The sequence below is a fragment of the Saimiri boliviensis genome, chromosome 6 (genome assembly GCF_048565385.1).
Source record: "Saimiri boliviensis isolate mSaiBol1 chromosome 6, mSaiBol1.pri, whole genome shotgun sequence".
Taxonomy (NCBI): Eukaryota; Metazoa; Chordata; class Mammalia; order Primates; family Cebidae; genus Saimiri; species Saimiri boliviensis.
The window spans coordinates 70,630,878-70,644,964 of NC_133454.1; the positions used below are offsets into that span (position 1 = coordinate 70,630,878).

The 14,087-nt window shown below is 41.6% G+C and overlaps 1 protein-coding gene across 6 annotated transcripts in view; it reads right to left on the reverse strand.

The window, feature by feature from the left end:
• NEU3 (neuraminidase 3) overlaps positions 1–12,875 on the reverse strand; it is a 65,445-nt gene extending 52,570 nt beyond the window's left edge. The window contains exons 1-3 of one of the 6 annotated variants that reach the window (XM_039471323.2): positions 12,728–12,875; positions 12,300–12,427; positions 7,062–7,273 (exon numbers count right to left, since the gene is read on the reverse strand). In XM_039471323.2, coding sequence (XP_039327257.1) covers positions 7,062–7,273; positions 12,300–12,393 — 306 coding nt within the window. In that variant the 5' untranslated portion in view covers positions 12,394–12,427; positions 12,728–12,875. Of the gene's footprint in view, positions 1–7,061; positions 7,274–12,299; positions 12,632–12,727 lie in introns of those variants that run through there. The other 5 variants (XM_074400924.1, XM_039471324.2, XM_074400923.1 and 2 more) reach the window with 5 other exon arrangements.
• Between the last annotated feature and the right edge of the window lie 1,212 nt (positions 12,876–14,087).

Sequence of the window (14,087 nt, forward strand, 5' to 3'; positions counted from 1 at the left end):
ACACGTAATACATGGGGCAAAAAAAGAAAAAGGAAGATCTTTTTTCCATATATAGTGATATGGAAAGATTTCCATAATCTTTTGTTTGTTTGAGATGGAGTCTCGCTCTCTGTCAACCAGGCCATAGTGAATTCAAGATCTCTGGGACAGTCCATTCTACACCAGAGTGCCCTGAGCACTCTAAACATGCCAGAGATACGTGATCAAGTCAGCTTACTTATTAAGCAGTCTAATTTTGGGGACGTCAGAAGTTTAGTCATCCTTAATGGCTAAGAGGAGAAAATAAGTTGAGCTAGATATATCTAACATACAGTTGACATGAAGGTGGAAGAAACAGTAAATAAAGCATGAAAGCCTTGGAATCTAAGATGATCTAGTAGCTGGAGCAATGGGACATACAAAACAAGCTGAGGCTTGACAGAGATAAAGCAAGTTGTGGCTTAAAAATTTGCATAGGGAAAACTAATTAAAGTACAAATGTAGGCTAGGTGCTGCAGCTCACGCCTGTAATCCCAATACTTTGGGAGGCCTGGACACATGGCTCACTTGAGGTCAGGAATTCAAGACCATCCTGGCCAACATGGTGAAACCCCATCTCTATTAAAAATACAAAAAAATTAGCCAGGCGTGATGGCACTTGCCTGTAGTCCCAGCTACTCGGGAGGTTGAGGCAGGAGAATCACTTTAACCTGGGAGGCAGAGGTTGCAGTGAGCCGAGATCAGAGCACCGCACTCCAGCCTGGGCAACAGAATGAGACTCCATCTCAAAAAAAAAAAAAAAAGAAAAAAAAAAAAAGAAAAAAGAAGAACAAATGTAATGGCCAAGAAGCATATGAAAATATGTTCAACATCACTAATTAATGGGGAAATGCAACTCAAAACCACGATGAGATATGACCCTCACCCCTATTAGGACAGCTACCACACACATAGACACACGCACACACACACACCAGAAAATAAGTGTTGGTGAGGATGTATAAAACTAGAACTGTTTTGTACTGTTGGCGGGAATATAGAATAGTGCAGCCACTATGGAAAATGGTATCGCAGTTTCTCATTACATATAAAATTACCATATGATCCAGCAATTCCACTTCTGTGTTTATGTCCAAAAGAATTGAAAGCAAGGTCTCAAGGAGATATTTTCACACCCTGATTCATAGCAATGCTATTCACAATAGCCAACAGGGAAAAGCAACCAAAATATCCATCAAGAGATGAATTGAACCCGGGAAACATATTGATACCCCATCTCTACAAAAATATTAATAATAAATTAGTTGGGTGTGGTGGCATGCACTTGTAGTCCCAGCTATCCAGGGGGCTGAGGATTGCTTGAGCCCAGGAGTTTAAGGTTGCAGAGCCATGATCACGCCACTGTACTCCAGCCTGGGCAACAAAGTGAGACCCTGCCTCATTAAAAAAAAAAAAAAAAAAAAAAGAATGAATAAACAAAATATATGGTATATACATACAATGATACATTGTTCAGCCTTAACTACAAAGGAAATTCTGATACATGCTACAATATGGATGAAACTTGAGGAGATTATATAAGTGAAATAAGCCATCACAAAAAGACAAACACTATATAATTCCACTTATATGACATATCTAGAGTAGTCAAACTTACAGAAACAGAAAGTAGATTAGTGGTTGCCAGGGACTGAGGAGGAAGATTTAATGGGCATAGAATTTCAGTTTTGAAAAATAAAAAGTTCTGAAGATTGGTTGCACAACAATTTGAATATTCCTGGCACTACTGAACTATACACTTAAAAATGGTTAAGATGGTAAAATTTATGTTAGATGTATTTAACTACAACTAATTTCTTTAAAAAGAACAACAAATGTAAAAAAGACTTGGAGGTTTTTGCTGACCATGTACTCAACATTAGTCAACTGTGCTATGCAGCTACCAAGAAAGTGCTATTTTACCTTCAACTGTATTACAAAGATACAAGACAGGATAGCTCACCTCATTGCTGAGCTGGTCAGTCTACCCTTGGAGTCCTAAGTTCAATTCTGAGCATTCTACTTTAAAAAAGGACACTGCCATCTCAGACTAGATCCAAAGGACAGTAATCACAATTTTCAAGGGACCAGAAACCAAATCAGGACTGTGTCCTAAGAAATGACAGAAAGAACTAAAGCTTTTTAGCCCAAAAACAGAATGTTCAGAGGACATGAATGCAGCTTTTAGGTACTTCTGAGAGTAGTTCTCTGAAAAAGAGATTTTATCTATATGCTATATAGATTGCCCCAGAAAGCAGAACAAAACCAGTGGGTAATTATAGAGAAGTAGAGATCATCTCATTCACACACACACACAAAAAAACAGCTGCCACAGCATTCAGGTGCTTATTTGAAGAGTTGTGCAAGGAGACCCTTAATGGAAGATGACTAATGTTGAGTTCTTACTGCATAATATCTATTTTAATTACATGTTGCAGATGATGAAATGGAGAAGAGTCAAGTATCCAAGGTCACAAAGTCAATAAGTAGCAGGTCTTGACTGACTCCAAAGCCATGCTGTTAACCAGTAAGATTTTAGTAGCTACCAATAAAATACAGATTTCTATATTGGGAAAGAAATTGGGCTCAAGAGTCTTCTAACTTCAAGATTCTACAATGAAATAAATAAGAGAATGAAATAAAGAGAGAATGAGTTAAAGTGGACGTGTTTGTGAATATGTGTGACTACTGAGTAGTGATGTTATGCAACCAGTATGGTCTGATAAAAAAAGCTTGCTGGGCTCAGTGGCACCTGCCTATAGACATGGCTACTCAGGAGGCTTAGACAAGAAGATTGCTTGAGTCCAGGAGTTTGAGGCTGTAGTATGCAACGATCATGCCTGTGGATAGCCACTGCACTCCCACCTGGGAAACACAGAGAGGCCTCATCTCTAGAAAGACAGGCAGGCAAACAGACCAATAGTTAAAATTTAAAAGGCTGGGCATCTGTAGTCCTAGCTACTCAGGAGTGGTGTATACCTGTAATCCTAGCTACTCGGGAGGCTAAGACAGGAAAGTTGCTTGAGCTAGGGGTTCAGGACCAGCCTAGGCAAAATAGAAGTTGTCTCTAAAAAATAACAATTTTTAAAAATGCTTCACAGCCCACTGTCTGTGATCAAAAACAGTGCAACATGACTGATAACCACAGGCAATGCCTGTCCTAGAAAAAAGGAAAGAGCTAGAATTCCAAGTTCTACTGGGCTGCAGGGCTGGGCCTCTGAGGAGGCTAGTTATACGTGCAGAAGTCTGGTCCTGAGAAGCCATGAGAAAGACTCATGACAAGGTGAAAGAGTAGGAACTGAAAATCCCTTAAAGTAAAAAACTTCACCAATGGGAAAATGTAGGAAATGTGAGCCAATGTCATCACAAGCAAAGATAGGCATTGATGGCAAGGCCCATGTTCAGCAGAATAGCATTGGCACTGTGCACTTTAACAGTAAAACAAGGTTATCTGCTGTGGATATGAAGATTTAATGGTCAGATTTGAGGCATCTGTAGGTAAAAAAGCAGGGTAGGTTAGGAGTATTAAAGTGCCTAGTATAAAGATATAGAGATGACATGGTTATATATATATTTTTACAAAAGACTCTCAAAACCACTGTCTCATTTGTCTCACTTAAGCTAGCCCTAGGAGAGAGGAAAGGAACAGGAAGAAAAACAGGCATGTGTGATTTTATTGCACTTTGCTCTACAGCATTCCTCAGATATCATTTTTTTACAAACTGCAGGTTTGTGGCACAGAGTTGCCACAAACCTTCAGTGGCAACTCTGTGCCACAAACCTCGTGCCATTTTTTCCCTTGTGCCATTTTGTGCCCTGTGCCACAAACCCTCTGCCATTTTTCCAATGGCATGTGCTCACTTCATGTCATGTTTTGGCTAATTCTCACAATATGTCAAACATTATTATTATATCTGTTATGGTGATCTTTGATCAGTGATCTTTGATGTTACTATTATAATTGTTCTGGGGTATGACAACTATGCCTATATTACATGGTGAACTTGATAAATGCTCTATGTGTCCTGACTGCTCCACCAACCAACTGTTCCCCCATCTCTCTCCCTCTCCTTTAGCCTGTCTATTCCCTGAAACACAACAATATTGAAATTAGGCCAACTGTAACCCTACAATGATCTCTCAGTTTAAATCAAAGCTAGAAATGACTAAACTTATGAGGAAGGTAGGTCAAAAGCCAAGACAAGCCAAAAGCTAGGGCTCTTGTGCCAAACAGCCAAGTTGTAAATGCAAAGTTCTTGAAGGAAATTAACAGTACTACTCCAGTGAATACAGGAATGATAAGAAAGCAAAACAGTCTTATTGCTGATATAGAGAAAGTTTCAGAAGTCTGGATAAAAGATCAGACCAGCCACAGCATTCCCTTAAGCCAAAGCCTAATCCAGGGCAAAGCCCTAACTCTCTTTAATTCTACAAAGGCCCAGAGGGGTATGGAAGCTGCAGAAGAAAAGTTGGAAAGTAGCAGAGAATGGTTCATGAGGTTTACGGCAAGAAGCTGTCTCCATAACATAAAGGGCAAGGTGAAACAGCAAATGCTGATAGGAGAAACTATAGCAAGTCATCCAGAAGATCTAGCTAAGGTAACTGACAAAGTTGGCTACACTAAACAAAATATTTTCCATGTAGACAAAACAGGCTTCTACTGAAAAATGCCAACTAGGACTTTCACGAATAGAGAAATAGGCTGGTGACTTCAAGTTGAGGTCAATGCTCATTTATCACTCAAAAATCCTAGGGCCCTCAAGAATTATCCTAAATCTACTCTGCCAGTGCTCTGCAATAAAAACAAAGCCTGGATGAAGCACTTTTGTTTACAGCCACCTGTTGAGACCTACTGCTCAGGAAAAAGATTCCTTTCAAAATATTACTGGTCAATGACAATGCACCTTGTCATCCCAGAGCTCTGATGGAGATGTATGAGGAGATTAATGTTGTTTTCATGCTCACTAATACAAAATCCATTCTGTAGCCCATGGATCAAGGAGTCATTCATCTTCCAAGATTCACTATTTAAGAAATACATTTCATAAGACCATAGCTGCCATAGATAGTGATTCCTCTGATGAATCTGGTCAAAGTAAACTGAAAGCCTTCTAGAAAAATTTCACTAGTCTAGATGACATTCAGACAATTCATGATTCATGGGAGGTCATAATATCAACATTAAGAGAAAATGAGAAGTTGATTCCAACACTCATGGATGACTTTGAGGGGTTCGAGACTTCAGTAGAGGAAGTAACTGCAGATATGGTGGAAACAGCAAGAGAATTACAAGTGGAGCCTGAAGATGTGACTAAATTGCTGCAATCTTATGATAAAATGTGAACAAATGAGTTGCTTCTTATAGATGAGAAAGAAAGTGGTTTCTTGAGATGGAATCTACTTCTGATGAAGATGCTGTAAACACTGTCAAAATGTCAACAAAGGATTTAAAATATTACATCAACTTAGTTGATAAAGCAGCAGCAAGGTTTCAGAGGATTTATTTTGTTGTTGAAAGAAGTTCTACTATGGTAAAAATGCTATCAAATTCTGTAGCATTGTATGCTACAGATAAATCTTTTGTGAAAGGAAGAGTCAACTGTTTCAGCAAACTTCATTGTTGTCTTATTTCTTGTTGGGAGGAGACAGGGTATTGCTCTGTCCCCCAGGCTGGAGTGCAGTGGCCCAATCACAGCTCACTACAGCCTTGAACTGCTGGGGTCAAGAGTTCAAGTTGAAGTCAGCCTCCCCAGTAGCTGGGACTACAGGTGTGTGCCACTACCCTCACCTAATGTTTTTTATTTTTATTAGAGGTAAGGTCTTGCTATGTTGTCCAGGCCGGTCTTGAACTCCTGAGCTCAAGAAATCCTCCCACTTTGGCCTCCCAAAGTTCTGTGCCCAGCCTGTTGTCTTATTTTAAGAAATTACCTATGTGAATAGGAAATCTTCTACAAAATAATAATAATTACCCAGTCATCCCAGTCTTCAGCAACCACCACCCTGATAAGTCAGCAGCCACCAACATCAGGGCAAGACCCATTCCAGCAAAAAGAGTGACTAGCCAAACGTTCAAATAATCATTACTTTTCAGCAATATTTTTAAATTAAATTATATATATATTTTTAGACATAATTCTACTGCACACTTAACAGACTACACTATATATAAACATAACTTTTATATGCACTGGGAAACCAAAAAATTCATGTGACTTGTTTTATTGTGACAGTCACTTTATCGTGGTCGTCTGGAACCAAATCTACAGTATCTCTGAGGTATGCCTATTTAGAGTCTGAAATAACACTGTAGCTTCCAGGCCAAAGAACTGTAATCATTCTTTCCTCACTAAAAATACAGTAAAAATGTTCTTTTACTCAAGGGGAAGGACTCCAACTCCAGTTCTGTCACTTATTAGATGTGCGGCCAAAGCAAGTGACCTTAATTCTCAGTCCTGTTTACCTCCTGCAAAATGGGGATAATAAAATGTGTCTCACATAAAGCTTTTAGTAGTAGAAGTATGGTTGTTACTGGTATCCTTCCAGCATCTACTAAATGTGGTCCTGAGCAAGTTACTTACCTCTTGGAGCACCAGGACCCCCCATCAGCAAAATTGGACTACCAATGCTTACTTCCCCCGGTGATTTATGAGGATTAAAGGGAATATAAACGAAAAGCACATCATATGTTAGCTGAATTTAAATAACTGTGGAGGTCTCTGGAGTCAGTGACAGAGTTTGAAGCCAGCTTCTACTGCTGTATTATAGCTATATAACCTTAAGCAAATGGCAACCTAAGTCTCGGTTTCCTTGTCTGCAAAATATGACTGGCAACAGTACCTACAACACAGAGTGGCTGTGAGGATCCATTGTGCCCCTGGCACACAACAGCACTCAGTGAGAGCCAGTATTTTTGCTGTTTTTTCCACCTCTGCTCCCCACACAGAGCTTTCCTATACTGATGAGAAAAGGCACAGATCTTGAAGAACTCTGAGCTCTGTAGAGAGAAACTGAGGCCCAGACTCAGATCTGGGATGAGGAGTCACCTGTACGAAGTGCCCAATCCTCAACCCTCGCCTCAGCACCAGGTGGAGAGCATCCTCATCCCTGCTCGTGGAACGCTTCTCTGCAAAGGCCAGGAAGGTGTGGGTGGTGGGTATGTAGAGCAGCGCTGGGATCCGGTAGGTAATTCCTCCATCATCTTCCTGCTGGAACAGAGGGCTGTTGAAGGAGCGTGTTGTCACTTCTTCCATGACCTCTGCAAAGAGAGAAGGCAGCTCAATGTGGGTCTATACCCAGATGCTGGCCTGCATATAAATTCTGCCTCATCGTTTCACTTTTGGAGAGCAAAGGAGAGGCACAGATATATTCAAATGTTTATTTATACAAGGATAACATATGCTCTCAATAGCACAAAGCAAGCAATATACATTCTCACTTAGCAAATGAGAATTTCGTTAACTCCAGACCCTGTGGGAATCCTGTGTGGCCTGTGTCAAGTATGTATCTTAAAACAGAGAGGTTTTGCATTCGTTTCTGCCAAGCATCCAGGGGTACTACCAGCCCGAGATAGTTTTTAATGTCAACTTCTTGGCATGGAGTTTCTAGGCCATTTGGGTATCTGCATGAGTGAATGCCTGTGGTTAAGAATTTTCTGGGAAAACTTTTTTTCTGTATGAGAGCCTAAGACAAAAGGCAATCTTCTTCGTCTTCTCTCTGTGTCAATAGGGAGATTTTTTTTTTTTCCTAGTTGCTCTGGCTTGGTATTTGTCCCCTCTAAAACTCATGCTGAAACTTAATCCCCAGTATGACAGTGTTGAGAGGTGGGGCCTTTAAGGGGTGATTGGGTTATGAGGGCTCTGTCCTCATGAACTGATGAATGGATTAATGTGTTATCATGGGAGTTGCATTAGGGGCTTTATAAGAGGAAAACTAGAGATCTGAGATAGCATAGTCAGCCTCCTGTGCCGCCTCCGGACTCTGCACAGTGTCCACCAGCAAGAAAGCCCTCACCAGATGTGGCCTCTGGACCTTGAATTTCTCAACTATAAGAAATTTATTTTCTTTATAAGTTATCCAGTTTCAGGTATTCTGTTATAAGCAACAGAAAATGAATTAAGATACTAGTCCACCCTATCAGAAGGTATACACCCTCCACAGGGTGCAGATGTTCAAGGGACCTAGTATCATGTGAGGATTTCACAAGCCATTCATCTGTCAAAAACCAGAATTTAACCCATGCAGACCTGTAGCTTCATTTAGTATAACAACAAGCCTATTAACATCCAAGTTTCTAGGTGAGACATACAGTATAGCTGAGGGCAGATTAAGGAGCTAACCACTCTGGTTTTCAGTTCACTCTCGGTTTCTAGGTCCCTCGAGATTTCTTACTTTCTCACAAATTCAGCTATAAAGGGCTTTATTATATTTTCTTCTTTTTCTCTTTTGAGACAGAGTTTCGCTCTTGTTGCCCAGGCTTGAGTGCAATGGTGTGCGCTCGGCTCACTGCAACCTCTACCTCCTGGGTTCAAGCAATTCTCCTGCCTCAGTTTCCCAAGTGGCTGGGATTGCACGTGCCCACCACCACGCCTGGTTAATTTTTTGCATTTTTAGTAGAGACAGGATTTCACCATGTTGGCCAGGCTGGTCTCGAACTCTTGACCTCAGGTGATCCACTTGCCTCGGCCTCCCAGACTGCTGGGATTACAAGCCTGAGCCACCGTGCCCAGCTGGCTTTGTTATATTTTATCCACCATTTTGCAGGTTGGCTAGCCTGCCATAATGCTCACAATGGAATCTCTAAGTATTATTGAAGAAAACCAGGTGTTCCACTTCTCAGAGGCCCAAAAGGGGAATCAAGCCAGACAGACAAAAACCAGCCTTTACTTTTTCCTGAAGCCATTGACAGATCCAAACCCAATCTTACAAATCATTTATAAGTATTATCAGGCTGTAAGAACGATTTATTCAATAAATATTTCTAGGTGCCTCCTCTGTGTCAGGCCCTAAAACAGGTGCTGAGAAGGCAGAAAAGGATCAGAGGTTTCTGCTCTCAAGAAACCCAATCCAAGTGAGAGAAACAGACATACACATGGACAATTATAATATGATGTAATAAGTGCTACTTTAGAAATAAACTCAACAGCAAGTAGAAAATCAGAAAAGTGGCATCTGTCCAGGTCAAGGCATCAGAGAAGGATTTTTGGAGAGAATAATGATTGAGCCAAAAGAGCTCCTGCTTCATATAGTCACATGCTCTGCCTAGAACACTTTTGTTTCAGATAGCCGCATAACACTCCCTCACCTTCTTCAGCTCTGCTCAAACATCATCCAATCAGTAAGGTTTCTCTATCAACTTCTTTGCCCCAGCCTATCCTCTTTCCCTGCTCTATTCTCCACACCACTTATCACACTCTAATATGTCCTATGTTACATTTATTTAATACATACTACAAAATAGAAGCTCCAGAAAGGGCAAGAGTATGTCTGTTTTCTTATTGCTCCACCATAACACCTAGAACCATGCCTAGTACATAATAGGCACTCAATAAATTTTTGTTGAATGATTGAATGAATGGGTAAGCTGGATATTAGAATAAACAGTGGGTTAGCCAACTAAGAATGAAAAGGAGAAGGGCAGAGGATGAGGATGTGAAAAGCCTATAGGTGACAGAAAACACAGTGAGTTGTGGGGACTCCCAGGAGTTTAGAGTGACTACAGCAAGGTGGAGTAAAGGGACGGGGCAGAGGTGGGACTCAAGGGGTCAGCACAGCCCAGAATCTGGGAGGCTTAGATACCTTATTAAGGTGTTTATTCCACAGATGGAAGACCACTCAAGAGTTTTTGACAGAGGAATGGCATGATGATTTTAGACCAATCTTTTGGCAGCTTTTGGGGCAATGAGCTATATGGCAAAGTTGCACTGCATTTGGCCTTAGCCTCCTAGTGTCAATCAAGACAAACTTTTATCAATAGCATATGAATACTTAGTCATTTGTTCCTAACTTAAAGAAGGGAAAATAACTATGGCTCAGTATCATGAGGGGAATTGGGGGCGTGGCCTTGCTCAGTCCAGAAGAAAAGCCTCCCTTCATTTCAATCCCAGGCTCTCAACAGCAGAATCAAAAGATAGGCAAGGGCAGGCTATCTTCTCACCTTATACTAGAGCACACTTCTCTCCCCTCAATTCAGGTTCTCCTCCCTGAGAGGGTCAGGCTTTGTTCTAAGCAAATAATCTGTCTCTGAGCCAGGCTGGTATAATGGTTTAAGAACACAGGATTTGGACCAGGCCAGGACTATGTGACCTTGGGTATGTTATTCAACTTCTCTATGCTTCAGGATCCTCGCCTATACAATTCAGGAGAGTAGCTGATAGAAATAAATTAAAATGCTTAATTACAGTGGCTATTACAAAGTCTATGACATAGTATGAGTGCAATATATGATAGTTACTAAACTACCAATTTTGTATATTCTGGTTTAATTCCTTGAATCCTGTGGATAACAATGATGGTAATAATAATTATAACTCCCTTTCTTAAAAACATTTAAATCCCTCTTTTCTGCTGAAAGAGATCATACTTTAAACGCTTAACACTTTAATTACAAGTTAAACCAACACTATCATCAGTCAACATGTGACTATTAGTTAAATCTAAACAGGAATTCTCCCAGTGATAAGAAGAATGGAGCACAGGATAGGCATGGGGTGGGACAGGACTCAACAGGAAAGGAAGAGGCTGAGTGCAGTGGCTCACACCTGGCCTGTAATCCCAACACTTTGCGAGGCTGATGCAGGCCAATCACTTGAGGTCAGACGTTCGAGACCAGCCTGGCCAACATGGTGACACCCCGTCTCTACTAAAAATACAAAAAAAAAAAAAAAAGCTGGACATGGTGGCATGTGCCTGTAATCCCAACTATTCGGGAGGCTAAGGCAGGAGAATCACTTAAACCTGGAGGCAGAGGTTGCAGTGAACTGAAATAGCACCACTGCACTCCAGTTTGAGCAGCATGGCAAGACTCCATCTCAAAAAAGAAAAGAAAAGAAAAAAGAAAGGGAGAGAAAATGGAAAAATCACCAAAGGAGAAGCACAACTTGTCATATGGGCTAGATTCATGTCTCAGCTGTTTCTTGCTGCATGTGGTTCTGATGGTTACCTCTAGGTCTTGGATTCCTTGCTTGTAAACTATGGATAATAATACCTACCTAAGCAGATCAATACGAAGAACCACTCAAAAATGCTTTATAAATTTTAAAGTGCTGTTTTAATAGGTGTTTTAATTATAAATATTGATGTCATCACAATTTCACTTATGCTTTATTATCACTATAACAATTAGAGACATTAATTTTCATAATTGTACTAATCGTGTTGAAGACAGAAGTAACATAGATGGTAATTCTAGCACTGCTACCCAAACTATTAAATAACACAGATGGTAATTCTGGCATTGCTACCCAAACTACTTCACACAAATCAGTTCCTGGAAAATGGGGATACTAAAGAATCAGATATGGGCCTGCTCTGGGGGTCATTTAAGCACAGAATTCAAATAATTGCTGCTTGAATATAATCACTTTCCCATCAAGTCCTCCCTGCTTTCTTACTGGGAGAGAGTATAACGTAGCATGGACTCTGAAGTTTGACTTGGCAAGTCACTTTACCTCTGAGCTTCAATTTCATTACTTATAAAATGGAAATAAAACTGTCTACTTCTCAGACTATAATAATGTAATTCCACAGCCCCTCAGTTAACCCAATGAGCCTCTACTGAGTCCCAGAAGGAGGTCTCCCTGTCTCATTTATTCACTCCTAACAACTAATATTTAAGGACCACTTACCACGTGTCAGACCTTTGAAGGTCTGTACTCTAGACCCTCTCATGGTATAGATGGGAAAACTCGGTCCCAGAATGGGGGCAAAGCTTACTGAACATCACTCCGCAGGAAAATCTGGACCAAGACCCCAGGTCTCCTAAGTTCAAACTGACGCTCAGGGCTCTTTCTGCCACCCACAGACCTCTGGTAAGAAGGGTTTTTCCGGCCTCAGTTCCCTTTCACCTCTGCAATGATAATTCTGAGGTTTCAGTTCGGCTTCAGTTAGAACGACTAAAAATAGGGCTAGCCAAGAATACTCTGGCCAGGTCAGATACTAGTCGACTGGGTGGCTCTGTCTCAATATTCCAAGTCTGGATTTCCCAAGTGCAGATGGTCTTGTTCAACCTGTCCCCACAGTTGAATCCTCCTCGGGGAGCTCTGCTGTCTCCCAAACCCGCTCACCTGCACTGGACCCCAGCTCCTCCGTCTCTGTCGGGGCAGAGCTGGGCGCCGGCGGCTCTTCCATGGGACTCGGGGGCAGGTCCCCAGGTCTCATTCGCCGAAGCCCGGGAGAGGCACCGGCCTCAAGGCTGGGGAGACGGAGACAGAGGAAGACAGACGCAGAGAAACAGCAGAGACGGAGGACACGGAGACAAGCCCCGAGAAGCGAAGAGCTGCCAGCAGCCGGAAAGAGGTAGCGGCAAACCAAGGAGGCGGGCGCAGGCTGCAGCCCCGGGCGGTTGGGGCCAACCCCGGGCCTCCTCTGCCAGCCCGCCCCGTCCCGCCCCCTCGGCGCCGCCCCTCCCTCCTGCCCACAGTTCGGTCCCCACTACGCCGTGGGACCCGCACCAACTCCACCCTCGCCAGCTCAGCTCAAACCCTGCACCCACCTCACTCCCAACGGCGACTGCCTCTCTTCAGTCCCACAGCCTCGATCTCTTATATTTGTTGGTGTGTAGCTCGGTATCACCACCTAAAACTTCCCCGGACAGCCTGAGAGTTGAGCAAAGGTTCCGGGTCTCAGAGGGTACTCTACAGAAAGAACTGGGGGTCCAGGGCATTAGCTACCCTCCTTGCAAAATATGAAAATGAAAATATATTCATATATATAATTTATGTGTGTTACGCACACATTTACATACATATATTTGTCACATAGCACAGAGTCCATTCTTCTGCTTCACAGTAGCGGAATCTAAGCCCCCCTCTCCCCAAACAAAGAGGAAAGGACTGATCTAAGGTCACTTTTTATCTGGGACTAAGAACAACATAAAGGAAATAGGCTGAGCCTGGTGGCTCATGCCTACAATCTCAGCGCTTTGGGAGGATGCCCTGAGCTCTGGAGTTAGAGGCTGTGGTGAGCTGTGATTGCACCACTGCACTCCAGCCTGGGTGACAGAGCGAGACCCTGTCTCCAAAATATAAAAATTTTAAAAAGAAGAAATTTTACAAACGCCAGTAAAAGGAAAGACAGACTGCTAACCTGGAGGACGTAAAAATGTAAAGCTTCTGTAAATTTGAATTCGTGATATTTTTCTCATTTAAAAAAAAAAAAATCCTGCGCTGAGGAAACAGAATATGAGTCTGGAACATCGTGGTGCCATAAAGAATTCACAAAATGATGAGGGTTATTTGAAAGAACATAGGAACCAACCTCAATACAACTTGATGTATTTTTCTTAAAAAATAAAATTAAATTAAAAAAGGCCTAAACCACAGACCAACTCAGTAGCAGTAAGCCCAAATAATGGGTCTTAAAATACTTTTGTCCCCAAAGGAACCAGGGATCCATGGGAAAATGGCTGATTTTAGGTGCAGAGAAGAAAATGTATAGGATTAGCCTAGAACATCTTGTCTTAACAGAAAGCAAGAAAGCCATAAAAGACTATTTCAGGTCATGTCAAAAGAAGGTAAGAGTCAATTTGAAGATGATCCCACTGGCCAAATATGGAAAAATTTGAACATCAAAAAGAACAAGGACTGCAAAGAAAGTTCACGATGACATATGGAGAAAAAAGTCACTTTGGTCACCTAAAAGCAGCTTTGTATTCTGCCTTTCCTGTACAAACCGTATTTCAGAGTAACTAAACAGCTGATGGGAAAAGGTTCTCCTTCATAAAACAATTAACTGACAAATGCCAAATGAATAATAGAATTTTATCATTTTGTAACCTTTAATGACATAATTAATCTAGACAGCAATTGTCAATAGCTACTAAAAGCTACATGCTTACTGCTCACCTTTTCTTC